General features: G+C 55.3%; 2 protein-coding genes across 5 annotated transcripts in view; both read right to left on the reverse strand.

Moving 5' to 3' along the window:
• The window catches only part of jag2b (jagged canonical Notch ligand 2b), a 29,025-nt gene extending 17,246 nt beyond the window's left edge, over positions 1–11,779 (reverse strand). For 3 of the 4 annotated variants that reach the window (XM_053880119.1, XM_053880118.1, XM_053880117.1), the window contains exons 1-2: positions 11,076–11,467; positions 9,844–10,152 (exon numbers count right to left, since the gene is read on the reverse strand). In XM_053880119.1, coding sequence (XP_053736094.1) covers positions 9,844–10,152; positions 11,076–11,144 — 378 coding nt within the window. In that variant the 5' untranslated portion in view covers positions 11,145–11,467. Of the gene's footprint in view, positions 1–9,843; positions 10,153–11,075; positions 11,468–11,721 lie in introns of those variants that run through there. The other variant, XM_053880120.1, reaches the window with a different exon arrangement.
• A 3,320-nt stretch (positions 11,780–15,099) lies between these two features.
• nudt14 (nudix (nucleoside diphosphate linked moiety X)-type motif 14) lies at positions 15,100–27,562 on the reverse strand. Its single transcript, XM_053880121.1, has 5 exons — positions 27,359–27,562; positions 22,313–22,356; positions 20,006–20,070; positions 19,043–19,325; positions 15,100–18,662 (listed from the first exon to the last, which is right to left on the reverse strand). Exons 1-5 carry the CDS (start codon positions 27,527–27,529, stop codon positions 18,413–18,415), a joined length of 813 nt encoding a protein of 270 aa, XP_053736096.1. The 5' UTR covers positions 27,530–27,562; the 3' UTR covers positions 15,100–18,412.
• Positions 27,563–27,640: the final 78 nt, after the last annotated feature.

Raw genomic sequence — 27,640 nt, forward strand, 5'->3', positions numbered from 1 at the left:
TTATGTTCTGGCTCTGGATGAAGCCTCATGAACAACCAAACACCATCACCTACATGTTTGCACGTGCTAACATGCTAACACGAGCGCTTCAAGAACATTGTTCAATTTCACTGTCTGCTCTTGCATGTTTGACTCCTTGACGTCAGCGCTCCTTTGTGAGGCTAGTGTGTTAAGCATGAGCTGCGCGCAGCGTCGACGACGCGTGATTCGCCGGACACTTTCCTACTCAGAAGGTTCAGAACAGCATCAGTGCTTCTCCCAAGATGTCCACTAGGTTGCGTTCAGGGACGCCATCCAAATAAATCTTCTCTCGTCCCCTGAATGCTACATGACGGCCTGGACTACAGGTCGCGGTTAGTCAAAAATAAACAAGCGCGAATATCAGCTAGCAAGCAATGAGAGCAGCGGTAAACCTTCTAAAAAGTCTGAGCTGCTCCAGATTTATTGCTCAACTCTGTGTCGAGTTTCAGATTCAACAGAAACTAACCAGCCTCAGAACAAGCTGGACCTGAGCCTGAAGTTGAAGGTCTGAGCTAGCTTGTGCCAATGATGGATGCTAGCGAGGCTAACCAGCAAGCGCGGCCGGTGTGCTGCAGGGCACACTGCTAGGCAACCGGCTGACCTAAATAGCACCCGTTGCGTCACGGTCGGCCGTAGTAGTGTGACCTCTGCGGTGAAGTCACTGACATTGACCAGAGCAGGAGAACGAGGCCAAGAGGAGAGCGGGAAAGAGAAATCCCGAGGAGGGGGATTGTACGAAAAAGCGTGTGCATCAGTCTGTGTTGTTGATCTGTGTGTTGGGGGGGCAAGCTGGTTGCTGCTGGGCTGTGGGATTAAGGAGGCTTGTCTGGCAGGAGGAAGGGGAGGGGAGTGTTGTTGTGGAAGACCACGGGAAGATGGCGGGTAAAACGGGTCAGGCAGGCAAAAGTTTGGCAACAGACGCACAACAGGAGATTTCTGTTTCAGCGTGGATCATTCCGCGACACGGAGCGCCGCTCCTGACCTCTCGACCCTGCCCCCCCGCCCCGCCAGCGTGCGCCACCACCGGAGCGCGCGGCGAGGATTCACCGTCGCTCGGTCTCACGAAGACGTCCCAGTCTGGTTTCCCACCGACGTCCCAGTCTGTGATTAGCTGGATTAAGTGACAGCTGCCCGAATGCTGGCCGCGAGAGAGATGGACGGGTGGGAGGATAAAGGGGAAGGGCTGGGGGGGGGGGTCGGTTAAGGAAGGAGGAGGAGGGTGGAGGAGGAAGGGGGGCGCGCGACTGAACAAAGACCCTCATCCCATCCTGACACCGTAACTCACTCCCGTCCCAACCTTTGTCCACCAGGAGACCTGCTCAGCAAGGGAGGGTGACGCTGAGGTCCACCCTGACTCAGGAGTCACAAATAATCTAGAATAATCTCTGATCACCACATTTGCGGCACCAAGTCGTCGGTCCGGTGCTGAGTCAGATGATTCACAGGTTCACCAGGCTTTCCAAAGCCGCCGTCGTTCACAGATTAAACTGGATCAGGAGTTGGACTCTCAAGACCAACCCCGGGACGCAGGGGCAGAAACCTGCAGACAACCAGACTCACGGCAGGAGGTCGCCCAGACCGGAGAAAGTCCGAGGACGGAGGAGCTCGCTTTGGGCCGTGGCTCCCACAGGAAGTGCTCCTCATCACGCCCAGGTAGCTGGCGGCCAGACTCTGGCGCAGGAACACACGGTGACTGAAGGCTGTGCTGCTGCAGCAAAGCAGCTTTAATCCAGATTAAAGAACTTAATTGATCAAAAAGGACTGGCGGAGCAGCGAGGTCTGAGGAGAGATTCCCACGGCGGCCGGGCGGGAGCGCGGCCAAGACGGGAAACGGCAAAGAGAGAGGGAGGCGGCGGGAGGTCGGGGTCAGTGCGCACACGGGTCTGCCGAGGTGAGGGGCGGCGTGGGACCCCCGGAGGGCCCAGCATCCCCAGCAGAGAGCGGACCAGTCAGTCACGGACTCAAACCTGTGCTCCACCTTCAACTCCAGTCACGAAGACAAGAAGGTCAAAGACGGCAGTTTTCACTGACTCACTTCAGTGAGCACAACAATGCCTTCAGGTGCGCCACGTTTGACTCCGACGCGAAAGTTGCGATAACCACCAGAGGCTCCTCCTGACGGGACACGAGACGCTGCCATTCATCCCGCGGCCAGTAATCGCCGCACGTAATCTTCATTAATCTGATGTCAATCCCAGCTTTGGTCCCGCTGGTCTACTATGTTCCGCGCCGGCGCCAAACTCTCCGCCGCTCGTCCTCCATCACACCAGGACAATCACGGCGGAATAATGAGCTCATCTGGCGGGTTAATGATCTGCGAGTTCAATTTGGACTTTTTAATGAAGAGCCATCTCCAGGAGACGCGCGCGACCTTCACGCCGACCTCGCCGCACGGAGCACGGAGCAGTCAAATGATCGTGGAAGTAGTTGAAAATCTGAATCATGAGTCAGCAAAAGCGCTGGGCCGGTGTGGACTGAACCTTCGCCCCTTTCTTCCATGGACAGATATCAGTGGCTCGGCGACTCCTCCAGTTCAAACTTGGATTTTAAACGGGTTTAAAGCAGTGTTCCGACGACTCCCCTGACCTCCCACCAAGGGTCGGCCAGGGCCTGAAACCCGCTTCAGCGCCAGTCAGATTCCAGGAGGCTCCGTGCGAGTGGGAAAGTGTGCCGTCAGCTATTTCACATTTTTAAGGAGTTCCAAAGGTGAAGTGTGAAGCTGGCTCCGATTAAACAGTAAACGGCTGCAGCCTGCGCCGACTTGCTGTCCAGCTGCAGGGGGAATGCGGCTTTCGCACCGGCAACCCGCGAACATGCCGGCGTGACGTCGCCTTCTTTTTCATTTGGAGGAGATCAGAACCGACAAGTCCCTGCACCTCAGAACCTCCCCGCACAAGATGTCTCAACTCTTGGAGGCGCGTCAAGGATCCGCTCCGTGGCGCATCAATCACGTTCTGAATCCGACGTGACGGTCCGGCTTGGCGCTCGTCAACGCTCCGTCACAGAAAAGCAAACACCATCAGGAAAAGTTTGAGTAGCTAAAGATCACTGCTGACTTGGCTCCACAAACGCCTTCACCTGCCTCTCTTCGGCAGCCAAGGCTCCTCTCTCACCACATGCCTTGCCCAAGGGCAGTGCTCACGAGCTCGGTGCTCTCTAGCGACACCTGCCCTCTTCACACCCACGTGCTGTCCGACACAACAAGCCAGGAGGGCGGCGCCAACACAGATGCGCCAGCGTGTGAGTGGCAGGTGGCTGACACCATCTGAACTCCAGCAGCACAGACCTGACCACAAGGATGTTTCTATCACAAATATCTCTGTGCAAAACACTAAAAAACTCCAGTGCTGGTGACTGCTGTCTCACACACGTTTGTTTGGCTGTTGCTGTTTTCCAGAGCACCTCTCCTGGCCGTCACCCTTTCCCCAGCCTCTGCCCCTAAACACATGGCTCACCTGAAGCAGGACTCTGGACCAGACTGGAAGCCAGTTGGAATCAACGCTTCACTTTCACTGAGGTTTTAACCGCTCAACCTGTCCTCAGAAATGGTCCTCACAGCAATGGTGGCTTGTCCAGACTCGGTGCTCACAAGCTCACAACATGCCCACCAAACCAGCCCATTAAGCAAACTGATACTTATGGGGGGAAATATATGATAAAAAGAGATGCTTTATACAGCACAACACATTGGACTGTACAAACACACAAACACACACAGGCAGGTTGCCATGGCGTCTCAACTCAACAACACAACCACTCTCAGCTACAACAAACCTGGGAGGCTCATTAAGCAGTAACACAACGACAACACAACCAATTAAGACTCACAAACACTTCTGGACTTCAACCGACAACCTCCAGACCAGCAGCGCACACAACCCAGCCGCAGGGTTAAAGCTCAGCGAGACCGCGGGCGTCTCAGCTGCTGGTTGCCTGGAGGCGTCATGGCAACGCTGCACTTCGGAAACATTAGCAGAAGATTCCCGTTAGCATCTCAAACAGCAGCGCGGAGAATTAACCGCCCGTGAAATGAGCAGCAGGCCGGGCGCCCGCGGGTTCCGCAACAAGACGGTCGCACGCTTGAAAACATGACTCAGCAGAAGCCCAAAGAGAATGGAAAACACGGTCGCAGTAAACCAAACCCAGCAGGAAACCTGGAGAATAAACGAAGAACAACACACTCATGTAATGTGCTGACTCACTGGGCCTCCAGAGGCGGAGGACTCGGGTCAGACCCAGGTCCCAGTCACACAGCAGCCACACTTAAGATGTCGTTCCCCAAATCCAGTGAGTTTTTACAGCGACATGGGCTTCATGCATCGTGCCATAAACTACTACTGCAGCTCGATTTTTTAGGGTTGCTTCTTTCAAGACTTTCAAAAGGCCAGTGACTTAGTCGGTTTGACATGGAAGCATCAATGAGCAGAGGTTCCAGGAGGCTCAGTCCTGCACCACCAGACCGCAAGCGCGCCGTCAGTCCCATACAGGACACGGCCACCTCTGGAGGTCAGCCCTGAGTGAAGCGCCACCTGCAGGCGGACAGAGCAAGTGTTGCTGGGAAGGCCAGGAGTCCACTCGGAGATTTCCAACAATAAGACTGGGCTGTTGAACCCGTCACACTGGGCGCAGACTTGAGCGCAAGTGTGAGCGTCGCTGCTAACACAGTGTCACGGTGCTAATGAACCAGCTGGCGCTTCTCTCCCGCCGCAAACGTGGCCACGTCTGTCTGTCTGTCTGTCTCCCACTGTCTCACCGATCCCAGGTTTGGTTTCTTCTTCTTCTACATCTCTTGGTCTCTAGGCTTCTCTCTTCCGTCACTCCTGAGGTGGTCTCCTCTGGTCCTGCACCACCTTCTCTCTGACCCCACCTGTCTCTCTCTCTCCCTCAGCTTCACCCACTCTCTGCCTGTCTCTCTCCATCTGTTCTGTCTCCATCTCTCCATCCTCCTCTCTTCTCCTCCGCCTCCATCTGTCAGTCTTGGTCTCCACGCTTGTCTCTCCCGTCACTCCTGAGGTGGTCTCCTCTGGTCCTGCACCACCTTCTCTCTGACCCCACCTGTCTCTCTCTCCCTCAGCTTCACCCACTCTCTGCCTGTCTCTCTCCATCTGTTCTGTCTCCATCTCTCCATCCTCCTCTCTTCTCCTCCGCCTCCATCTGTCAGTCTTGGTCCGACTCAGTTGAAGACGCTTCCGCTCACGTGAGGACGGACAGTGATCGTCACCATGGCAACGGCGGCATTTCAACATCCCAACTCCGGCAGGGACGCGTGAAAGTGCTGACTCAGCTTCTCGTCAGCACGATACGCGCGTCTCCCGAGTTTACAGAGACGCGGATTCCAGAGCGGAGCGTCAGCTGGATCGGAACCAGCCGAGCCGCGAGGGTGTGAGCTTCTCTTCCATCTCTCCGCAGCTGAACATTCCCGCCGAGCGCCGACGCAAACCAGGCGAGTCCCGACTGGATGGATGCGAAGCTGGATCACAGGTGAGAGCCGCCGCTCGGAGCCTCCCGGGGGCCGCGGCTGGGCGGGGCGGGGGGTCATTGTTTACCAGAGCTCTATGCTGCCGTCTCCTAGCAACAGCCCCGGCGAGCCGGGTGTCAGGTGTGGCTCGGCTCAGCCAGGGAGTGTTCCGCTAAAATATACTTTACTGCGGATGAAAGCTGCCGGAGGAAGAGGAGACGCGAACACGCCCGAGTCAAAGTCGCCGCCAAACCTCAGACCTTTGAAGATCGTCGCGCCCCCCCCGCTCCCCGCCAGGATATTTGTATTTATGTTCCGGAGCGTCTGAAACAACACGCTCACTCATCACCGTCACCGCTTCATCCACGCTGCTCTGCGGCCACAGACTTTCCGTTTTCAGACGGAATTAAATGTAAACAACCCGATGGCGTCGATAAAACAGATCTGTTTCCATCGAGGCCTCGTGATCCACGGCCAGAGCTCTGGTTGGGCTCAGCAGCGCAGACGTGACTGACGGGGCTGAGGTTCCCCGCACATCTGACTCACACGTGGACCCGAACCATCGGCAGGTTTCTGGGTCGCAGCCAGGAAAAACAGAGCCGAGCAGGTCTGAGCGGATCCACACACGTCTGCTGAAGACTCCCGGAGCGCAGGTCCTCCAGAGGCCCGGGTCCGAAGACCCCACCAAAGACGGGACTTCCGGGGTGCAGTGCACAGACGCGACGATGCGACACAAACAAAGTGGACTGGCCGAGACGAGTGTTAGCGTCAGTTTCAGTCCCTGACCTGCTTTTCCGTCCTTACTGACTCCTCAGTCAGAAATGTGCTTCATTTACAGTGTGACGAAACCTCTCATAACTGCTTTCACATGACATTTCGATCCTGGCTTGGATGCTAACAAGCTAGCTACCCATTTGTTCCCCAAGAAAAAAAGTGTGCCACGACAAGAAACCAAGTCAAATTGGAGCAGGAACCCACTATGCTTCAAGAGGCTAACCTTGAAACTGTCGGCAACTTTTTTCAACAGTCATCTTTATGTACTCTTCATGGTGATGGACGACTTGCTAGTCTTATGTGACAACTTTTGGGACCAAAATAGAGCCAATACCATCTTCTTCCTTCACCAAAATCATTTATGAAATGTGAACTTTTACAGTAATTTCACGGTCATCACGGCATTTCTGTGCAAATGTAAATTCAACATTCACGTTTTATCTGTTCTATAAAGGCTGGTTTTCATTACAAATGCCAATATTTGTTCATGGACACCGTTTTGTTGCAGCGAAACTGCTTTTTTGAATGTTTTTTCAATGTTCCTGCACTCTTCAATATATGTTTTTGGTGTTTTTTTCTAAATGTATATGACGGACGTTTCTTACTTTTCAAAAATAAAGTACCAAACCACAGGACTTTATTCTTGTGGTTGACTTTCTCTGACGGCAGGCTCCTCGTGTTTTAGTCTTGCCGTCATCTCGTTTCTTTAACATTCATTTTGTCCCGGTTCTGCCGTCGTGGTTCGGGTGTTGCTCAGACCTGAGCTCCAGGAGTGCAGACTTCACCATCCAGTCAAATCACCGTCAGCGTGCCGACACCAGACGTGGTCTGGAGGAGTCCTCTGGAGTCCACTCAGTTTCACCATGAGGGCAGGGCAGTCCTGGCTTGACCACTGCATGAGGTGTACTGGTACTGGAGCAGTACTCATGGCAGCAGAGGAAGGAGGCCTGGAAGCCGCCGGCGTGGCAGCAGCAGCGTTAGCTGCCGGCACCACAGGCCTCAGACAGTCCTCTGACACGGCGCGGGGTGAAACACGGAGCAGTCGCTGATGTCACACTGCATCTTTGTCTGCGGCGGCGGCGAGCAGGAGCGGGACCAGGCTGGGTCCCCATGCCCGGCACCAGGTGTCTGAGCAGGGCTAATGAGACGGCGCGGCGGCCCGCCGGCCTCTCAGCCTCCCGAGGAGCCACAAAGGACCTGCTCGTTAAGTTTACGACTCGGGAGGAGACCAGCTCGCACATTTTCCCATGGAGATCAAAACAGCACGGCAGCGCCTTCTCACAGCTCCGCCACCAGAGGTCAGCTGACTGTCATCACCACAGCGCCATGTGACCGCAGCTCTTCCAACATAGAACCCTCCGATGACTGCGGCTGTGGTCACATGACTCCGCAGCCTTCACTGCAGTCAGGAAGCATTCTGACTCGGACCAAACGGCTCCAGACTCCCGACGTCCCCCAGTGGGCCCAGCTAACTGGCACCCGAGAGAAAGAACGGCCGAGTCACCGGGTCGCTCAGAAGTTGGACACACACACACACTCGCTCGCACGCACACGAGTCTGCTCCACTGACTGGAGCGTCAGAAGACTCATGGCTCACCGACTCCATCATCACGCTGAATTCACTGCTGTTAGCAGCAGGACGAGCGGCGCACAGACCGCGCTGAAGTCCACCACCGACCCGCCGTCTGGGACGTGTCAGGTGCCCCTGGTCTTCCACACAACAGTTGTAACACCACTTCATTTCTCACATTTGCAGGGGAATATTTCTACGATTGCTTTTCTTCTCCGTCAGTTGCGTCAACAGGCTTAAAGTGACGCTGTTGGTTTATAGTTTGGCACTTCGTCGACAGATTTTTTCTTCTCCCTCAATCCTTTGATCATGCGCAGCCAACTGTTGCACTTCTTTCACCGTCTTCAATCCGGGTCCAGTTTTTGGTTTCTAATCTTCAGTCTCAGGATCTTTTTTATCATCAGCCTCCCTCCCTTCTGATGTTTTTTTCTCTCTGGACGGTTCAGTATTTTGATTGACAACAGTAGAACCTTTCCCCTCCATCTGTGCAGCCCATCTCCCGCCGTCTCTCCTTCAGGTTTCTGTCCCAGTCCTTTCATTTCTATGGTTCAGAAGTCTGACGGCCAACGCGCTCGCCACGGAGGGACCCGGGCTGAGGTCAGAGTTCAGCTGAAGCGTGGAGACAGGAAGGTCGTGGAGTCATCGCGGAGAGAGTTCCGCCTGACGGAGCTCGGATCTGGCTCGGCACAAACAATGAAAGGCTTGAGATTCCGACGCTGGCTGGAGCAACAAACAGCGGCAGCCGTGCGGAGCAGCACTACTGATGTTGCTTCGGGGGTCGGCGGTCCTGCGGGGTCCACCTGCCCCCCCAGCAGGGAGCAGCAGCCGGCCGCTTCAGCTGGACTCGGGTTTCACACGGCTTCACTCATTCATCATGAGAACAGAGGAGTAATTACAGCTTCCTCCCACAGACGGCCCGACAAGACCAGACGAGAGCGGCTCAGCCGGGTTCCCACCGCTGAGCTGTCACAACCGTGGCGGTGTCACGCCGGCCGCCTCCCAGCCCTAATTGGCCCACGGTGGCCGGGCAGGTGGCGTTGGGATGCAGCCAGACCCCGTCTATCTGGCCGCTCTGGAGAGCAGCGAGAGGATCCTGATCAGATCAAGGTGATCGCCTTGATTCATGCTCCTTCCTGACTCGGTGGAGTCTCGCGAGTGACTCACACAGAGCAAGAGCCACGACAGAAGAACCCACAGGAACTGACTGACACGGTTCTGTGGAGCTCGGGTCACGGGTCGACCATGTCGATGGCCCCAACACGGCGGAGTTGGCTTCAGAAGGATGAGGCTTTGGGTTAATAATTACTCGTGGACGTGTTGAAACCAGCCAAATTACACGGAGCGTGATCCGTGTGAGGGCGGGGAGGGAGGGGCGCGGGGGGCGGGCGCTGTAATTACAGCCCACAGTCACTGAGTGACCTCAGAACACGGCCCAGATAAAACGACCACAAAGCTAGCGCCGCACCGTTACCCGTGGTTTAGCGCACAAATTAGGGTCCAAATTATGGGTGTGTGGTGGTGGTGGGGGGGTGACATATCAAGCTGATCATGTTGAAGAGGTCGGGTGGGGAAGCAACCGACGTTAAGGCTAACAGCGACGGCCGACGCGCTGTCACGATCTCTCCAGCGCTACAGCTCCACAGAGGCGAGGCTAACATGAGCCTAGCGCTCGAACATTAGCTTTCGAACTATCAACATCTTAAAAGACAAGAATTCAGTGTCATTCCAACAGCATTTCAAAATAAACGTCAAATGGAAACAGAAAAAGCTGCTCACGCTACATTGCGTTCTTTCCTGTTTTTCTGCACGACACCGAATGGTCAGATCGTAAAGTGACAAGCTAATATCCCATTACAGATACAGAGTAACCACATCCCGAGCCACTAGCCACTGTTAGCCACATGCTAACCACCAGGGCTGAACCTCTGAAGGTGGCTTTCATGAAGAGGCGCTAGAACAGGCTTGCACTGAAATAGAACCATCAACCCCCCGGAGAAGCAGGAGAGGCAGCGGCACTCACCGGCCAGGCGAACTGGAACGGGATCTGGATCCTCCCGCCGTCGATAACTTTGCTGTTCTTCTTAAAATAAAACATATTCCCACCGAGAACTTGCGTGGTTCTACTTCCAAAGGTGCAGGTCCCATGGGTGGTGACGTCCACCTGGTACTCCTTCAGGCAGACTTTAAAGTAGGTGTCGCACTGGTCCTGGGAGCAGCGCTGGTCCTGGGGGCTGCGGGCGCCATCGCAGCAGTCGCCGTCCGCCAGCTCCCCGTTGATGTTCTCGAAGGAGATCAGCTGCAGGTCGAAGTGGCCGGTCGACTCGGACAGCTGCGGGAGAAGAGCCAGATCAAAGGAGTGAACAACCTGCTGTCGACCAGAGACTCGGAGTGGAGCGGCACCAGCTAGTGAGGCTACCGTCGACAAACATTTCCCAGATTGGGAGAGGAGACCAGTCATCTGGCTGAGTCGTGAAGCAGAGCTGCAGTTCAGAACCTCGGGAACGGGTCGACAGAACGAGCAGCGAGTCCTTCATCCAAGCTGAGACTCGGATCACAGCCATGGCCCTGTGTCCGGTGAAGCTGCTCACTGAGGCCAGTCTCAGGAGACTGGACCGGCTCGGCCCAACACAGACTCGGAGTAGAGTGACTGGAGTCTTGGGTTTGTCCCGGGTTCCGCGGTCTCAGAAAGAAGGTCCGAGTCCTGGAGAACCTTGACTCTGACCCAGTGACCCCGCACAAGATGGAGGTCTGGGGGGACGCCTGAGGCAGACCCAGAACCGGATGGTCTGAAGACCAGAACCCGTTTGATCTGAGCTGCAGCGACGGAGAATAAAAATTCGAGTCAGTGCGGGGGGAGATGGGAGGGGGGGTGCGAGGTGCGTCCCTGGATCTCCAGGAGACATTTTTACTAAGGATCATATGTCCACTGACGCGCAGGTCGAGAGCGAACCCGCAAACGCGAGCGGCATCAGGATTGGACCACGTGAACAGGTCCCTTGCAGGTGGGGGTCCCCCGCACCAACACCCCCCCTCCCCGGGGGGCGCCTCGCCGCTGCAGCAATCCAACTTCCAAGTTGTTTTCCAGGACGAAGGCAGCAGCGCGAGCCAAAATGGAGCTGAAGTGGATGGGATGCGATCACATGCTCCACAACTGACGCAATTTAATGATCGATTAATATGATGCGAGCCTGCGCCGCCCACGCCCACCAACTTTTACCTCCGCCGCTCGTGCGGAGCGGCTCGCCCTCCTACCTCGGTCCATAGCGCCAGCAGCAGCAGCACTGTCGGGAAGCGACTCCTAATCCCGGTGCGGGTCCACATGCCTCGGATGAGTCGCGGGGAGATGTGCGGGGGGAGAAGCGCGGAGCAGCAGAGACAAACAGCCGCAGAGCCGGCGACCACTTCCTCCTCCTCCGCGGCGGGGGGGGGAGAGACGTTCACATGCGGGGGCTCGCTCCGTGCGGGCTCGGGCCAGGCGTTACATGTGTGGGCGCGCGGGGCTCGTGGTGGCGCTGGTGCTGGGGGTCCATGAACAGAAGCCGCTCCGTCAGATCTCCTCACCGCGACTGAGACGTTCACGAGCCTCCGCCTGGGGAGAGGACGTCTGTGTGAGTGGCAGCCGCGCGAGCCACTCCGCCTTGGGCCTGCGGGGAGAGAGGCGGCCAATCAGGAGCGCGGGAGGCGGGCCCATAGTAGAATCCCCCCCCTCCTCCCCCGCGGCCCTCCCGCCCCCCTCAAACTTGACTTCTTCGTCTCCTTTAATTCACCGGCCGAAAAACCCGCCGGTGGTTTGGAGCCCGTTTCTACTCTTCTGCTGAAGCACTTGGGACCCAGGAGGGTCCGACCCTCACGCGTAGCACCCCCCCGGTCTGAACCATGAAGAATGATGCGACAGTACCCTTCAGTGTTCCGAACCTGACGTCTCCGCCACCAACGCTGGCCTCTTCTTCTGTGCCTTATGGCGACTCTGGCTCGCGACTGCCCCTCAGGTGACGTGGAGAACTGCACCTGTGTCACACACACACACACACTTGTTTTTGTCGCTGCGTTTGAGTCTCAGCCGGATGACGTTGGTTAAAACGCTCGTCAGCGCTCCACCACCAGGGGGCCGCTGGCAGGTGGAGGCTCAGATAAGGTGGCGCCCCTGTGATGCGTTCGCGATGCTTGAGCAGGTGGTTGCGTTAACACGCTTCCGTCTGAACCAGCTCCATCTGAGTCTTGAACCGGGCTCCGCGGAGCCTGGCAGCGAGACCAGTTCCAGTCTGCAGATTCGTCCCCTCATGGCTCTGGCCTCTGGCTCAGCTCACCTGCAGCGAGCTCACTGCTGCCCCCGCTGTCCTCCCCCGGTGCTACACCAGCGTGTTCCCCTTCATCTCGCGTCTCCACGTCAGTCTTTCCACCAGGTCCGAGTCTGCCAGGTGAGCCAGCGTCAGAGTCATGGCGTCAACACGTGAGCTCCTCTGATCCGATGAAAGGTCTGCAGCGCGAGACTCGTGGCACTCGGTAAATAACCAAGGCAGCGGCACAACAAAGCTGAGCACCTGCGTCAGATCACAGGGCTTTAACCTTCAGGTCCGACCCGTTTCTGCACAATTCTGCCCCTAAAGTGTCTCCGTGTGACGGTGCTGCAGTGTGGAGCGCCCTCTACTGGCGGCCACAGCCACCCGTCACTCATCCGAGGCGCGAGGAGCGGTTCAGTTGGATCACCTGAGGAAGCGTCGCTGCCGCTCCTCCGTCAGTCGACACGTCAGCCAGGGACGCGGAACCCGGATCAGACGCGTCGGACGGCTCGTCCGCACGCAGCGGCTCTGACGGAGCGGAGCTTGGACGCCGGACGCTTGGACTCCGGTTCCAAAATGTCATTCGCATCAACAGAGAAGAAAGAGCTGTCGAGCCGTCATTTGAAAGGAAACATGGGAGGAATATTGAAAGTGAAAATAGACCACAGAAGATAAGCAACAGGAAATGGTTAAAAAAAGAAAGAAAAGTGAAGGAAAAATAACCACATCATGATAAGAATCAAGATATAATAATCGAAAATGAGGAAAGGAATTTGTGGCTAAGGTCAGAAAAAAAGGCAAAAAAGATCACGTTTAGACTGAGACAACAAACTGATAAAGAAAACTACGTGAAAATGAAGGAAACGGAGAGAAAGGAGTGACACACAACTCCAGGAGTAAAAATGTTTTCAGGAATGAAAAGCAAACATCAGCAGCCTGAAAATACACAGGTGGAGAGTCAACAAGGGAAGAGCACTGGAGTGAACAGAGGGACGGACTCAGGTCCGAGGACAGCTTCACCTGCTGGAGCCCCTCTGGACCAGAACCAGGGACGGGAGTCCTGCTGTCCTCGTGGCCCGACCCCCGTCACATGACCGGCCGGCTCCACCTTCGCCGCCGCCGTCTCCGCCGGCAGCAAACAGACTGACGGAGTCAACATTTGCTCAAGCGCAAAGAAGCCGCAGAGGTCGGGCTCATCACGTGACCTCCAGGGCCACACCAGGGTGACTTTTGTCTCCTGCTCGCTCGTCAGTAAACTCTGATTTCCTCTCACCAGTTACAGTCCTGATCTTAGGTTCTTCCAGGAGCTTGTGTGACTCGGGCGAGTCATGTGACCCTGTGGCCACTCAGCAGTCGACTTCCTCCATCAGATGCTCCACGCTTATCTGGACCCATCAGAATCGTGCCCGACCCACTCTGGCGAGGCTCCGGAGGAACACGCCACTCAATGCCGAGTCATCACAAACAAGGGGAGAAAGTAGAGTGTGTGTGTGTGTGAGTGTCCTGATGGGAAGCGAGGAGTGTGTGAAGAAGCTGGGGAGTATGACTCGGCTCTGTGGCAGGTCAAGGTCGTGCGTCTTCCGATGCTAACGTCGCGTCGCTTACAGTCGCTGAGACATCGGATTGGTCTGCAGCCGTCTCCTAAGATCATCATCGTCGTCGTCGTCTCTTCCTCTGCAAGGTTTTGCCGAGGCCTTCAGGGTCAGCCGCAGCACCAGGCTTCGGTCAACAGGTGGGAAGAAGCTGGCAGCCCAAACATTACGACCCCCAGACCTGTCAACAGGTTGCCTGAGCTCAGAGTGATTCCCTGAATCTTTCGATCAAACGTTGGCGCACAGAAACGCTCGCAGGAATGCGGCTTTTCCGGAACGCCGGCTGGAAAATAGCAGTGACGGTTAGGAGCTCAGCAACCAACACCACAGGTGTCTGGCTTCGGCTGACTGACAGGGAAGGTCCTGGGCTCCTGGTTCTGAACAGGACCCAGACCCAGCTCTGGGCAGTCGGGGTGGGATCCAGGGGGGTGGAGCTGAGGTGGAGAGACGAAGAGGAGGCTGTTGACCAACAACAAGGCAACCTCTGACCCCTGGAGCAGAGGTGACGGCACGTTCCGCTCCACCGGTGAGACTTCACATTTCCGTGTGAATCATGACGCTGAGCGCCGGAGGTTCGACATCAGAACATTACACATCAGAATCATATTCATGTTTCGACACGCTAGCTTTCACGCAGGCGTTCAGGGGTCAGTGTTGGGATGAAGACAGTTTCAGTAGTAAGACAATAACAAAGAATGAAAATAAACCTTTTCTAACATTCAAGGAAAAGTCCTTTTTTCCCCCTAACTTTTCAAATGTAAAATATTCTCATTTTTATTTGCCTCCAACTACATTGGCATGTTTCCATCCATGACGGTGAAGCACTCATGATGTCAAAAGTACATTTTCACTGTGAACTCCACCTAATTGATGGTGTGGATGACTGGCCGCGCCCTCATTAGCATACAGGTGGGACGTGTGCTGGAATCACGCTGCTTCATCAAAGGTCACCTGAGCGACCGCCGCGGCCGCTCCATCTGCCGCCGTCACGCGTGCCGATCCAGATGGCCTCTGGAGGACTGGGACGCCCCTTGGCTCCGGTTACAGGATGAAAGCCAAGCAGGCGGCTGCTGGCTGCGGAACGTCAGGTGAGCCACACAGGGGAACCACAGTGTCCACCAGCTGGAGGAGGAGGAGGAGGAGAAGGAAGAGGAGGAGGAGAAGGAAGAGAAGGAAGAGGAGGAGGAGGAGGAAGAGAAGGAAGAGGAGGAGGAGGAGGAAGAGGAAGAGAAGGAAGAGGAGGAGAAGGAGGAAGAGGAAGTGAAGGAAGAGGAGGAGGAGGAGGAGAAGGAAGAGGAGGAGGAAGAGGAGGAGGAGGAAGAGAAGGAAGAGGAGGAGGAGGAAGAGAAGGAAGAAGAGGAGGAGGAAGAGGAAGAGAAGGAAGAGGAGGAGGAGGAGGAAGAGGAAGAGAAGGAAGAGGAGGAGGAGGAAGAGGAAGAGAAGGAAGAGGAGGAGGAGGAGGAAGAGAAGGAAGAGGAGGAGGAGGATGAGGAGGAGGAGGAGGAAGAGGAAGAGGAGGAAAAGGAAGAAGAGGAGGAGGAAGAGGAGGAAGAGGAAGAGAAGGAAGAGGAGGAGGAGGAGGAACAGAAGGAAGAGGAGGAGGAGGAGAATAGGAAGAAGAGGAAGAGGAAGAGGAGAGGAGGAGGAGAGGAGGAGGAGAAGCCCAGGCCGAGGAGCTTCTTCAGCCCAGCCACCCTGGAGACGGCAGTCATGGAGGCCAGGAGAGGAGCCGGCTCTCCTCAGTCACCAGTGGGAAGCACTGGAGCCTCCTGCTCGTGTCTGAGCAGAAGCCGGACCAGTGGGGACCAGATCAACGACACCCGGGACACAGTAACAGACCGGGCCCCGCCAGCTGCCTGCAGTCGCAGACCTTCAGGTTTAAACTTCTACCTAAGGCCTGATACGCAGTGCAGCACCAGCGCCACCTAGAGTCCAGAAGTCCGAATAAAACCCCCGCACTTGTGCCATGTTTCGGGTTCTCGACCCACTTTATTTCCACTTGCGTCTTCTCTGCAACACAGTCGTGAACATGCAACTTGCCAAACTATATCCCTGTCGCTTGTATCAAGTGAGTCAAAGTTAAATACATGAAGGTCAAAATCAACAAAACACTGCCCACGATGACAGAAGCGCAAAACACATGATCAAAAACTGAGTCGTTCGGCGTAAACAGAAAAACCACGCTGCGCGGCTGCTACACCGTCGGCCGAAACCCTCGACAGAGCTGCGTCCAGTTGGGCTGCCGAGACTCCTTCACTGATCCATAAACAAAGGTGGAGAAAACCCGGCATAGCACCTTTAAAACTGCTGCTGAGCGCCACACAGGAAATGGTGCCAGGACCAAAATGAAGGGAGCAACATGGGGACGGGGGGGGCGGGGCTTCTGAGACGACGCATCGATATGTCGGCGCACTGCACCCGAGTGCCTGAGCGACAGAGGTAGAGACTCCAGCAGCCCAGTGAATCGTGATCGTGGGGCGGCCCAATGGCTTCTGTGGGGCCCCGAAACTCACACGGGCTCCTGCACCAGCACAACTGAGGTTGATTGTCGGCACCTTGTTAAGCGTGTGGAGGAAGGGCCCAGAGGAGGAGGACTAGTCAGCAGAGATGGAGCTCAGGGGGTGGGGGGTTTCAACACGACCTGGGGCGCTGGCACCTTCCACACTGGCGACCACCAGGTCTATCACCGAGTCACGAACCGGTCAGGTGCAGACGAGGCACCGCCCCAGACCACAGAACCTTCAGGATGGACTCGACGACCGCTGCAGCCCTTGGCCCCTGGGCCACCGCGCGAGGCCTCAGGTGAGAGTCACTTTCTTCAAATAATCCAATAAATAAAAAGTGCAAGTCAATCTGAACGCCCTGAAATCAAATCAGTCTTGGCTCATCGCGAGTCGAGTCGACTTGTCGCAGGCTGATTGTCGGTCAGGACGCGCTGGCACAAAGTTCGGCCGTTTTTCTTCCCGCTGCGTCTCCGACGACACACCGCTCCCACGGCTCTGCAGCTCTGTTTAAACATGGACGACAGGAACCCGCGACCTACGGTGTCATTCGTGCCACGGATGTCACGACGTGGATGAGGTTCAGTCTGGCTGTGGAATGTCACAGATATGGTGCTGCAGTGATTCAAATGAGGTGAAAAATGAAAGCATTAAAAATCATTGGCTAAAAACGTCACAATTTTGACGTTAGAATGAGGAAGTAGTGAGCGTTACGGAACATCCTAAAACTTAAAACGTACTGGTGCTTTAGCGTGGAAAACATGTCAGATGTGACAGAAATCCACAACTGCAGTTTGACAGCGGGCGCTAAAGCTAACAGCAGGAAGTGGGTCTTCAAAACAGCTTCTGGTGAAAGCTCACTGTGTTATTGGCGCTCGCAGTCACAGGGGATCGCAAAACTAAATGAAGACGATTTTCTCCACTTGTTATGCAAAGTTCTTGTTCTCCATCCTTAAAAATGTTAGATTATATTTATATAATCTAGATCATACATGAATAGAATGGACTCTGTGTCGTGCACGTCTTTCTCGGATGACAAATAATGAACCAGCCCTTTGTCGGATGAAACAACTCAACTGTGTCTAAGGAGGAACTCTGACACGCCTGAAACGCTGTTGTTACGAAAATGCTGGTTGTCGTCACGTTCCGATCACGAATGCGATTGAAAGTTTTTGGACCTGAGACTTTGCCGATGATCGGCGTCGTGGCACACGCCGACGTTTTATATCACTAAATCGCTCCTTCACAACAGTTTTTTTTTCTGCACGATATTCCATCGTAGACTTCTACGCTAGCCTGCAGATTTAGAGCCGTAGGAAAAGGCTACTTTCACAGTTCCACACTTTCCTTCCAAAATCAGCAGGGACAGGAAGTTGGCGTTTTAAAGTTGCGTCAAGCCAAAACAACAACTCCTCTTACGTCCTAGCTGCGCCAACATGCTAGCTCACTAGCTTTTTTCTTTTTTGATAACTCACGAGTCCCAAGTTCAGCCGGTTGACAGAGACATTGTGGGGTTTGTGAGGAAACGCTAAGCTGCTGCTGATTTTTCGGTGACTGCACCGTAGCAAAAGCGAGCGCGAGAATCTGTAACCGTGGAGCTTCGTGTGCACAGACTTGATGGTCGGCGAAGCGTCACCAACACACCACCACTTGTTTTCTCCACATCATCACACACAGAATGATAAGCAAAGTTCCCGGCAGGCAACAGGCATTGAACCGTCAACTGTTCCACAAGAACTAATAAAAGCGTGAATAAAAGTGTGTGTGAACGTGTGAACGCAGCCTCTGGACCGCTAGCGCGACAAACGGCATCAGGCGCGGCGTGGAGGTAGGTGCGCGTCTCTGCAGCGGCGGCGGGTGTCTAAACTACGTCGGGAGGGTTTGCTGCCGCACGTATTGCTTCAAGGCTGCGAGTCAGAAATGTGTCGAGGCCGCAACGACGTCAGCCGACACTGGACTCAGAGGGCGAAGGGCGCACAACTGGAAATGTTTTCCTCAAGGGAAGTTAAGCTGGCGGCGATGGAGTGGAGCGTCTGCTCCGAGATAAAACAGCGGTACGAAGAGGACACGGACGAGACAGCAAAACCACAAGAACAGCCGGCACTCGCCAGCTATGGCCATTTCCGAGACCACAGGGAGTGCCAGAGAGCAAAATAAAAAGGCAATGAGGGGGGTCGTGATTGAGTATGGGGGGCACTCGGGGGGTGGGGGTGGGGTTACACGTTGGTGGAGATCTTGTACTTGGGCGACATGTTGTTGTGGAACCAGATGAAGCTGAAAATGACGCCCATGGACTTGGGGATGCGCTCATCGTAGGCGAAGGTCATGGCCTCGTGCAGCGGCACCTTCACCACCTCGATCAGCTCGCCCTCCCGCGGGTCCCCGCCGCCCGCGCCCACGCAGTTGTCGTCCGACACCTCGGCGTAGAACATGGTCTGCTTGGCGCCCAACAGTCCCACGCCTGACCTGCAGGGACCAGAGCACAGGCTGCTTCAGACACCGCTGTAACTGGAGTGTCTGAATGTTGCTACAGCGGCACATGAGGGGCATGAGGGTCATGAGGGCGAGGGAGATAGCATCCGGCCGAAACCACAACACAGGAGGAGCTGCCACAGTCAAATCATAAACACGCTAATGCGAGCCGTCGCTCAAGCGCCACCAGGTGCGCCTCACTCATGTGGGGCTTCCGCCTCAGCTCCAGTGACTCGGCAGCAGCGGGACTCTGACCCGGTCTTGTCTCAGCTGTCATTGTCAGAGCTGCACTGGCTTCACGTGACCTCCTCTGCTGACGGGCCTTCAGTGGGCTCCAACAAACCCCGGAGCCGGCGACCCGGTCGGCACCTCACCTGCACGATGTGATCTTCCTCAACTTGGAGGCCGGGACGTCGTAGCCACACTCCTCCAGCACTTCCTGTCTGGCCAGCTCCTCCAGAGAGAGGCTGGGTTTGTCCACCAGCCCGGCGCAGAGCTCGTAGGTGACCCCGGCCGACCCCGGGGGCCACGGGGAGGGGCTCTCCCCCTCCGCCGGGGTCTCCTGGGGCTCAGCCGCCGCCTCAGCACCGCCCCCTTCAGGTTTGTCGGTGGCGGGACTCTGCGACTTCTTCCTCTCCCACTCGCACATGAAGACAGCTGCGGGAGGAAGAGACGACAAATCACGCCATGCTCGCGCCAGCCCTGTTTGTCCTCGTCCAGGGTCACGTGTGTGTGTGGGCTCTCCTGGCCATCACCCTTTCCCCAGCCTCTGAACACATGGCTCACCAGGACCAGACTGGAAGCCAGTTATTTTGAAGTTGTTGTCCTCACAAGGACAGCGTTTTCACAAGAATTGGTCCCCACAAAGTAGGATAAACATGGCCACTATGCGTGGCCACCACAACACTGCGTTGAAGTCCAGCTGCTTGTGTGTGTGTGTGTGTGTGTGTGCTGGCACTGTGAGGTCAAACACTCGAAGTGTCTTATCGAGCTGAAGTTGTACGGTGAGTGTGTGTGTGCATTGTGTTTGACTCCACATCAGACTGAGCCAAGTGCGTGTTCCAGCTGTGCAGCTTGTGTTGGGCTGGTCTGCAGAAGTTCTGGACCGGTCAGGACCGCCTGCCTGCCCACAAATGTGTCGCTGGCTTGTCGACACGTCAGATGTGCGAGCGATAAAGGGCCCTTCCTCCCTGGCAGCAGCGAGAGGAAGAAAATATATCGGCCTCCAGACTTCCTACTATTTTACTTCTCTGTGCGCCGAGCTCTTCCTGGCGACTCCCAACAGAAGAGGCTGTTCTCACTCTGCCGGGCCGCTGCTGCAGCTGAGCGTGACTCACCTGGACGAAACTGCTTGACAAGGACGAAACAGTGCGAGGACGTGTTGAAGATCAGCACCGACACACTGAGGAGAGAAGCAACAGGCCGCGTTAGTGACGCCTGCGAGGCCCCTGAGCACCACGGCCCTGAATCCAAGGGAAGAGTTGGACGCTCTAAAAAATGAAATGACAGTCTCGACTACAAAAGTACATTCTCATTCTATATGTGTTAAATTTTCAATGAAACTTTGATATTTTTACGTGTATCATAAAACACCTGGGTAAACTGAGAGAAAAAATAAGTCCTTTGAATATTTTTAATGTCTTTTCATTTGGGGATTTTTGTGTCTTTTTGAGGCTGATGTAAGTGCAAGCAGTTCCACGTTACTGCTGTTTTTAAAATAACTATCATTTCACAGATCAAGCAAGAAATATGAAACAATGGCAGGAACGCTCAGAATCCAGGGCAGCATCACTTCACTCCACTTCCTGGTCCGCAGCAGTGGTGCTGAACTCATCGGGTCAGAACCAGTCGTCCTCGCCAGATTAGCGCCAGCCGACGAGGAGGTTTCTCTGAGCTCTGCGGTGCACGTACTCAGGACTGAGGCTGGAGTGAAGGGGGAGGCCGGAGAGCCGGGCTCAGCGTGGGGAAAGCGGATGCGTCTGTGGTGGCAGGAAACCCGGCCCCGACTTTCCCATGGAGAGAGAGGAACGGCAGATTAGGAGCCGGGTCTAATCTGATCGCTGGCCTCCAATGAAATTGACAGTTTCATAAACGAAAGTGACTCGGTTTTATCTTCATCAGCTGTTTTCTATTGTTGCTAACCAACTTCCTGTCAGCGGCAGAACCGCTGCTGATACCAGAACAGGGTCCAGTTCAGAAGGACAGAAGCACCACCAGACCAGGAGTCCTACAGCAGATCTTCAGTGGAAATAAATCCAAAAACAAAGACCAACAAAGCTACAATTTGAGTGGAAAAGGGCACTTCTGGAAAAAATAAAAAATAAAGTGTGTAGTCATGAAAAATGCCTACATTTAACAAGGAAAAAAAAACAATACTCTAAAATTGCATCTTAATGAAGAGGTTTTGTCAGAAGACGGACGGTGTTTGAATCTGGTCTCACACGACGTCGACGCCCCTCCTCCACCACAAACGCGGGTCGACCCGTCTCGCTGAGGCTTCAGCAGAACCAGCGCCAGACTGCGGTCCCTCCCCGAGGAGCAGGTCCAGAAAGTGGGACAGCAGCGGGGCCCGCGGCGAGGAGGCGTCCCCGGGGACCTGGATGATCTCAGCTCCTCCTCGCTCACGCTCCGTGGGACACGCTCCGTGGGACACGCTGGGGCGGCACTCCACCCTGCAGGGAGGCTCCCCAGACCACACAGCAGCTTCTTCCAGAAGGAGCTCCAGGTCCCAGTCACCACACCGACACCAGACTCGGCAACACACTCGTGACTCAATTGCAGCTTTTTCAGACTGGCAGACGAACGTCATGGCTTCTTACCTCGCATCGTTCTAACAATGTCAGAGCAGCAGTCACGATCACAAAAGAATAAAAGCAGAAAAATCAACAAATATAATAAAATTTGGGGAAATTCTGGTGCAAAGTTGTGTCTCTATGGCAACAAAACCCAACTTTGCATTTGGCGGTTGAAACTGTGACGAAGAAGACCTGCGGTGCGAGACAGAGGGTTTGGGACTGAGAGTCGGTCCTTCACAGCTCAGTCTCCTGGATGAAAAGGCTGCACGTTCACATGAGGCACCAAGGAAGTGAGCAGCTACCACTCGAGCCTTGGCATCCTGCCAACCAGCGAGCATTAGCACGTTGGCTTCTTTGGTGGATTTGGTTGAGGGGGATGGAGGTGGATGGACGGATGGTCAGTCATGAGGTGCAGAAAGAGCTGAGCCAGGAGGCAAAGCTCTCCACTGACAGCGGGGCTTCTCCTCCCAGCCGTGGAGTGACCCACAGATCAAGAGTCCCTTGGTCTGGACTCTCCTAGCTCAGTCATCCAGGAGAGACTGGGAGGAGAACCTGGCGCAGGGTCAGACCCACGGCACGCAGGAGAGAGGCGGTCTTTCAGGGACTGTTCTTCAGATGACTGCGACCCTCCACTCGTGCCGACAGACACGTCAACACACTCTCAAGTCCAGCCGTCCGTGTCCGAGCTGTGAGCAGAGCTTCCACCTGGGCACCAGCCCGGCACTCCCCACAGGACACTTGCGTTCTACAGCACTTGTCTCAGCGGGAGCTCCAGGCCACATGGAGGTCTGAGGCGCTGGGCCACGACAGTCATAGCCAGAGAGGCAGAAGAAGGGAAGAGAGCTTTACCTGTCGTGGGTTCGCATGAAGTCCCAGGACTTCTTTGTGCCATTCTGAAACATAAAGAAGACGACGGACATTAGCTTCCGCTTCAGTCATACTTCTACCATCAATATCAGCTGGACAGGAAGTTGTTCTCCGATCTTGCCCCGGAGGGGGGACAGACCGCCCCAAACTCCATCAGGGTTCAGCCCTCAACATGTTCGTCTGAGGCTTGGTGTGAGCAAAGCAGCGCTGCAGAGTTGCGTCAGGACGGAGAGCACAAGCTGTCGATGAGCTGCTGCTGCTTCTGAAGGTCCGTCGCAGTGGCTCAGAGAGACCTTCGGCCCAACAAGAGAGAGCACTTAGGCATCGTTTTGGCTCCATCGGGGATTACTGGCTGATTATGCAACCACCTGAACCACGAGCGAAACAGAAGAGAGCGATGTGCTCGCACACGCCGGATCGTGGGAGGGAGACCTGCTGACTAACATCCCAAACCTCCCTGGCTGTTTACATGCCCCGTGGTCACCCTGGCACGCCGGATTACAGTGAAAAGTCCACACCCGCAGGTCTTTCGCAAGCACAAAGGGAATCGTGCCTTCGCTCCGACGGAACCATCCCTGTCGTGCGCCGTCTCGTGTCAACGTGAACCGCAACAATCCAGACCTTCCGGTTTATCCCAAGGTGACTTGCTCGGCGCCAAGAGCAGCGAGCTGCACTTCAGGCTGGTCTGGTTGCCACACAGGAGTGAGCGTTTGACCCCAGCTTATCTAGCAAGGGAGGTCAGGTGCGCCCCACAGGTGAGGCGGACTGAGCCTGAGCATCAAACCTCTCCACCAGACCCTCAGCAGCACACGCTTCCTCAGAGAGACTGGCTCGCTGAAGTTGGCCTATTTTTCCGACGCCTGAGGAAATATGGCCTGGATTCAATTCCGGGCAACACCTCCTCCCGCCCACCCGCTCTTTAAGACGCAGCGACGACAGCTTTACTGGAGCAGCCTTATTTCAGCTACCGCACACACGTGTCGTCATGTGTGCCGGAGCAACGCCGAGCTCCCAGCGCCGCCGGGTCACTGCCCCATTCATCTGGTGAGAGTAGTGGCAAGCAGGTGTGGAACAGGCGCTCGAGTTGGTGAGACAAGAGGAGCGTGAGCGCATGTTGACGTCCAGAGGCCGAGAGGGAAGGTTGAGATGAGCCAGACCACCACGCAGGTCCGGCCCAACTCAGGCCTAGAACACGGCTCAAACACTGGACTTGCTTCAACACTGAGCGTCTGTCTGAGGCAGGGGTCTCAGGCTGGTCCTCACAGGGCCACAGGTTTGAGACGCCTGGCCGAGGTCAGTCTGTGTCCTGTTGTTAGCACGGTCACTCTATGAAGGAAACAAGGGAGCAGTGGGGGACTACAGAAGCTCGGAGGACAACTGGCGCACCGTGAGCAAGCCCAGTAAAAAAAAATAAAATGTATATAGCAAACCACATTCCGATCACTACCTCCCCAACCCCCCGCCAACTAACCAGCGTGTGAATGCAGCGCTGGTGTAGGTGGATGAGCAACACGCGTGTGTGGGCAGACATGATTCCAGGGAAACTCTCGCCACAGTCAGACGTGGCCCTCGACCCAAGGAGCGCTGAGCTTTCACTGATCCGTTCCTCAGTCATCGCTGGGCTCTCGACCCGCCCGCCTGCTAGGAGCCAGCGCTTTAATGACACGCAGGTATTCAAGTGTGTGGGAGTCAAACACGCCATCATTCCTCCTCGAGGCCGGACCGGCCGCGCCCCGCTTGCTTTGGATTGAAACGCTACCAAGTCCAATAACTCGGGAGAAAGCCTGTCGGGTCTTGCCTGAACCCGAGGAAATGATGCCGCGGCTCAGCCAGAGATGAAAAGATAATGGCCTGCGCTGGCGACAGGCACTACATCAACAGCAGTAAGAGGATTGTCAGGTGGTTTTGTCTTCACGCTCCAGGGCTGAGTGCTTATGAAAGCTTCCTTCTTCCGGCAGACCTTGGAGCAGCCGCGCTGTCCAGGCTGAAAATCATTAGCCAGTGTGCCGGCGCAGGTTCTGGGCCTGCCTGGCACCTGGGACTGACTGGGCCGGCCATGGTTGTTCATGACGTACTCACAGCTGCTGCCTCCATATCCCACCAGCTCCCCAACAACGCAGACATCAGAATAGCTTCCAGCTCTTCCAGTGACTGCAGCTCCACAAAGAGCGTAGCTCAATGAAGCCGCCGAGTCTGACAAGGTCATGTTCTACCAGTTCACACGCAGTGTAGAATTACTGAGTAGTTCCCCTCCGTGACCAGGGGTGGCGCCGTGAGCTCTCCAGTCCTTCTGCTTCCTCTGAGCGTAGAGGAAGAGCAGTGGCAGCTGACAGGCAGCGAGGAGCCGCTTCACACTGTTCTACTGAGCTGTGGAGACAGTGATGGTGCTGACTGATGCACTCGTTTCACTGCAGAGCTCAGGAATCACTGAGCCACGGTTCAACACCGTCACGGAGCTGCCATCGTCCTCAACACGCTGCCTTCACCAGGTGTTGGGATTAAACTCACAGGTTTGGGAATAAATTGAAATATTCCCGAGACTGTGTTGTCCATGCATCACAACAAACGTTGTGGAGTACAGAGTTGCGCGTTTGATGACCGGCGTGAGCTTCAACTAGCTTAGCAACCATGCAAACTAGGGATGCTCCAGTAGACCGGTCACTGACCGTGATCGGCCGATATCAGCGTGACCACTTTAATGCCGATCACAACAACTGATCAGGTGTGATGCATCTGCTCCTCCCTCCTGGCTGCTCACTCAGCAGCATGTCTGCCAGTCAAGTCATCTGTCATGTCAAGTTGGCATCCTGCAGGACATGCAGGGGACAATGCTGCGCAGAGCAGGAGCTTGTGGACAGCGCCACTAGCCTTCAGCTCCGTCCTCCTTCACAACCCCGTCACAGGCCTGTTGGCCCCTCTGAGCACCACCAGGGGCCAATTTCCGTCTTGGTTCCTGCTCTGAGAGACATCAATGCTGCCTGCTGACAACACTAGAGACCTCTCATACTGAAACAGGAGGGACCGACTCCTGAACCCTGCGGACGCTCTTCCCTGTGGAGCCTTGTTCTCCAGTCCAACCGAGCCGCGTGAGTCCGCCGTGGCTTACAGAGACTCAAAAGACACACAACACTTTGTGTGATATCCGTCAGCGCTCACAGATGGCGGGGCTCCTCTCATTACTCAGGCCACACGCTGAGAGAAAAGGGGGCGCCAGGGAAGGCCCCGGGGAGCCGGAGGACACTGGTGCACCAGGACAGTACAGAAGTGAAGAGGGCGGGACCACCTGCAGGTGACCAGCTCTCTCCGAGGCCATACATCAAACATGGCGGTTGCTCTTGATCTTCTCGCTGCTAATAACCACCACACACACATGATTGTCTCTCTGTCCTCGTGGGGACCGTCACCCTTTCCCCAGCCTCTCCACCTGAACCGAACCCTCCAAAACACATGGCTCACCTGAGCCAGGACTCAACCTGGAGCCCAGTTATTCGGAAGTTTGAACCCTTAAAACGTCACGGACCAGCCAAAATGTCCTCACAAGAATGGAAGGTTGTCAAGCGGTGGTCCTTGCAAGTATGGCAAGACATGCGCACCCACTGACTCACAGGAAGCAGGAGGTCTAGAGAGTTGGATTCATCAGTTCAGGAATCAAACCTACAACTGAGGAAAACACTGCGCCATGTCAAAGGAAGCGGCTGTGTGAGTCAGACACTTCAGACTTGGAGAATAGGAGCGACCGGATCAGCAGGTGGACCGAGGAGGCCTCACTCATCGCTTCAGCAAAAGAGGTTCACACTCCCAGCGTTACATTTACATCTTCTTTCACAGCGCTTCCTTTTGAGACATTTAAATGGAGCGTTTTGGCAGGAAGGTTTCACTAACTGATCACCACCCATTTCCAGTCAGTTGAATATGAAAAACCACAGCAATATTTAAGTCTTCTGAAGATTTTTGGTGTCAAAACTGGAGCTTGGTCTCGGGGGAATGAGGCTGTCGACCTCCAGGGCCAGCAACAGATCAGGAGTACAACAACAAATGCACAATCTCTGCCGTTTTAAACCGAGGAGTTTTTCACACAGGACCAGAGAGAACGGTCGATCAGGACAAAAATAAAACATCAATGGAGGAGGGAAGGAGAGAGAGAGAGAGAGAGAGATGCTTGGAAACGACAACAGAAGAGTCAGTGCGGCTCTGATGGACCACTGACTTCTCTCCTGACAGAAGGAGCTACAGTCTGAATCCCAACCGGATCTTGAGCTGAGAGAACGAGAGACTCCAAGTGTGTTGGACCCTGACAATCACATGACCAATGTCTGGAGCGGGGCCAATGACTTTCAGTTGAACGCCTCATTTTAACCTTTATGTTTACGCTGTGAATTTTTCGATTTTTTACAAACACGATCAGCTTTTTTTCCATTCCTTTCATCTGATTAGATTTTTATTAATATTGTAGCTGCCAGAAGGAACAACACAGCACAACAAACGAAAGCGAGTCGCATATCACACGACTCACACTGACATCCCATAATTGAAAAGATCATCGGACTCATCCTGGCTGACAACAACACACCTCCAGAGGACACAATACAAACTGAACCCACAACATCTACACACACACACACACACATCTCTCTGAACCTGAACCAGAGCCAGCGCAACACACACACACACACATACACAGAGAGTCAGAGACGAACACACACTCCACAGTCGAACAGAACCCACACGGCGCGGTTCGGAACCGGAGGTTCTCCAGGTGTGTTCCTGGGTGAACCAGCTGTTAGCTTGGAGCTAGCGTTAGCATGCTAGCTGCTAGCTGCCGGACTCCACAACAAACCCGCGAGTCCACCGTCGGTACCGACTCCTCGAGCACGAGCGCCACAGCCGTGGCTGCCGGACCGAGCGTGTCGCAGCTCCGGAGCTGCACCGAGGGGGCGCGAGATGGCGGGAGGGGGGGCTTCAAAGGTTCGAGGCTCGCGGAGCCGCAGCATCAGCTGCTGACATCAGCGGGCACGAGCCGCGGCTCACCTGGCTGTAGTGGACCCGCAGCGGCTTCAGGTACTGCGAGTCCGGGCACGGAACCACCTCGATGTTGCTGATCTCTTCCATGGTTCGGTTCGGAGGGTCGGCGGCGGTCACCGCGAATACACTGACAGTGATGGAATTTCTACGGAAGCTCGGAGAGTCCAGAGTCCGCATGAGCGCGGAAGCGCGGCGGTTTCGGTTCTGATGGAGATGTGCGGTCGAGAAACGAAATGAACGCGGATCCTGTTTCTAAACCCGTCAACAATGCAATACTCGTTTTGTCGC

This window comes from Synchiropus splendidus, chromosome 12 (genome assembly GCF_027744825.2).
Source record: "Synchiropus splendidus isolate RoL2022-P1 chromosome 12, RoL_Sspl_1.0, whole genome shotgun sequence".
NCBI classification, from domain to species: domain Eukaryota; kingdom Metazoa; phylum Chordata; class Actinopteri; order Syngnathiformes; family Callionymidae; genus Synchiropus; species Synchiropus splendidus.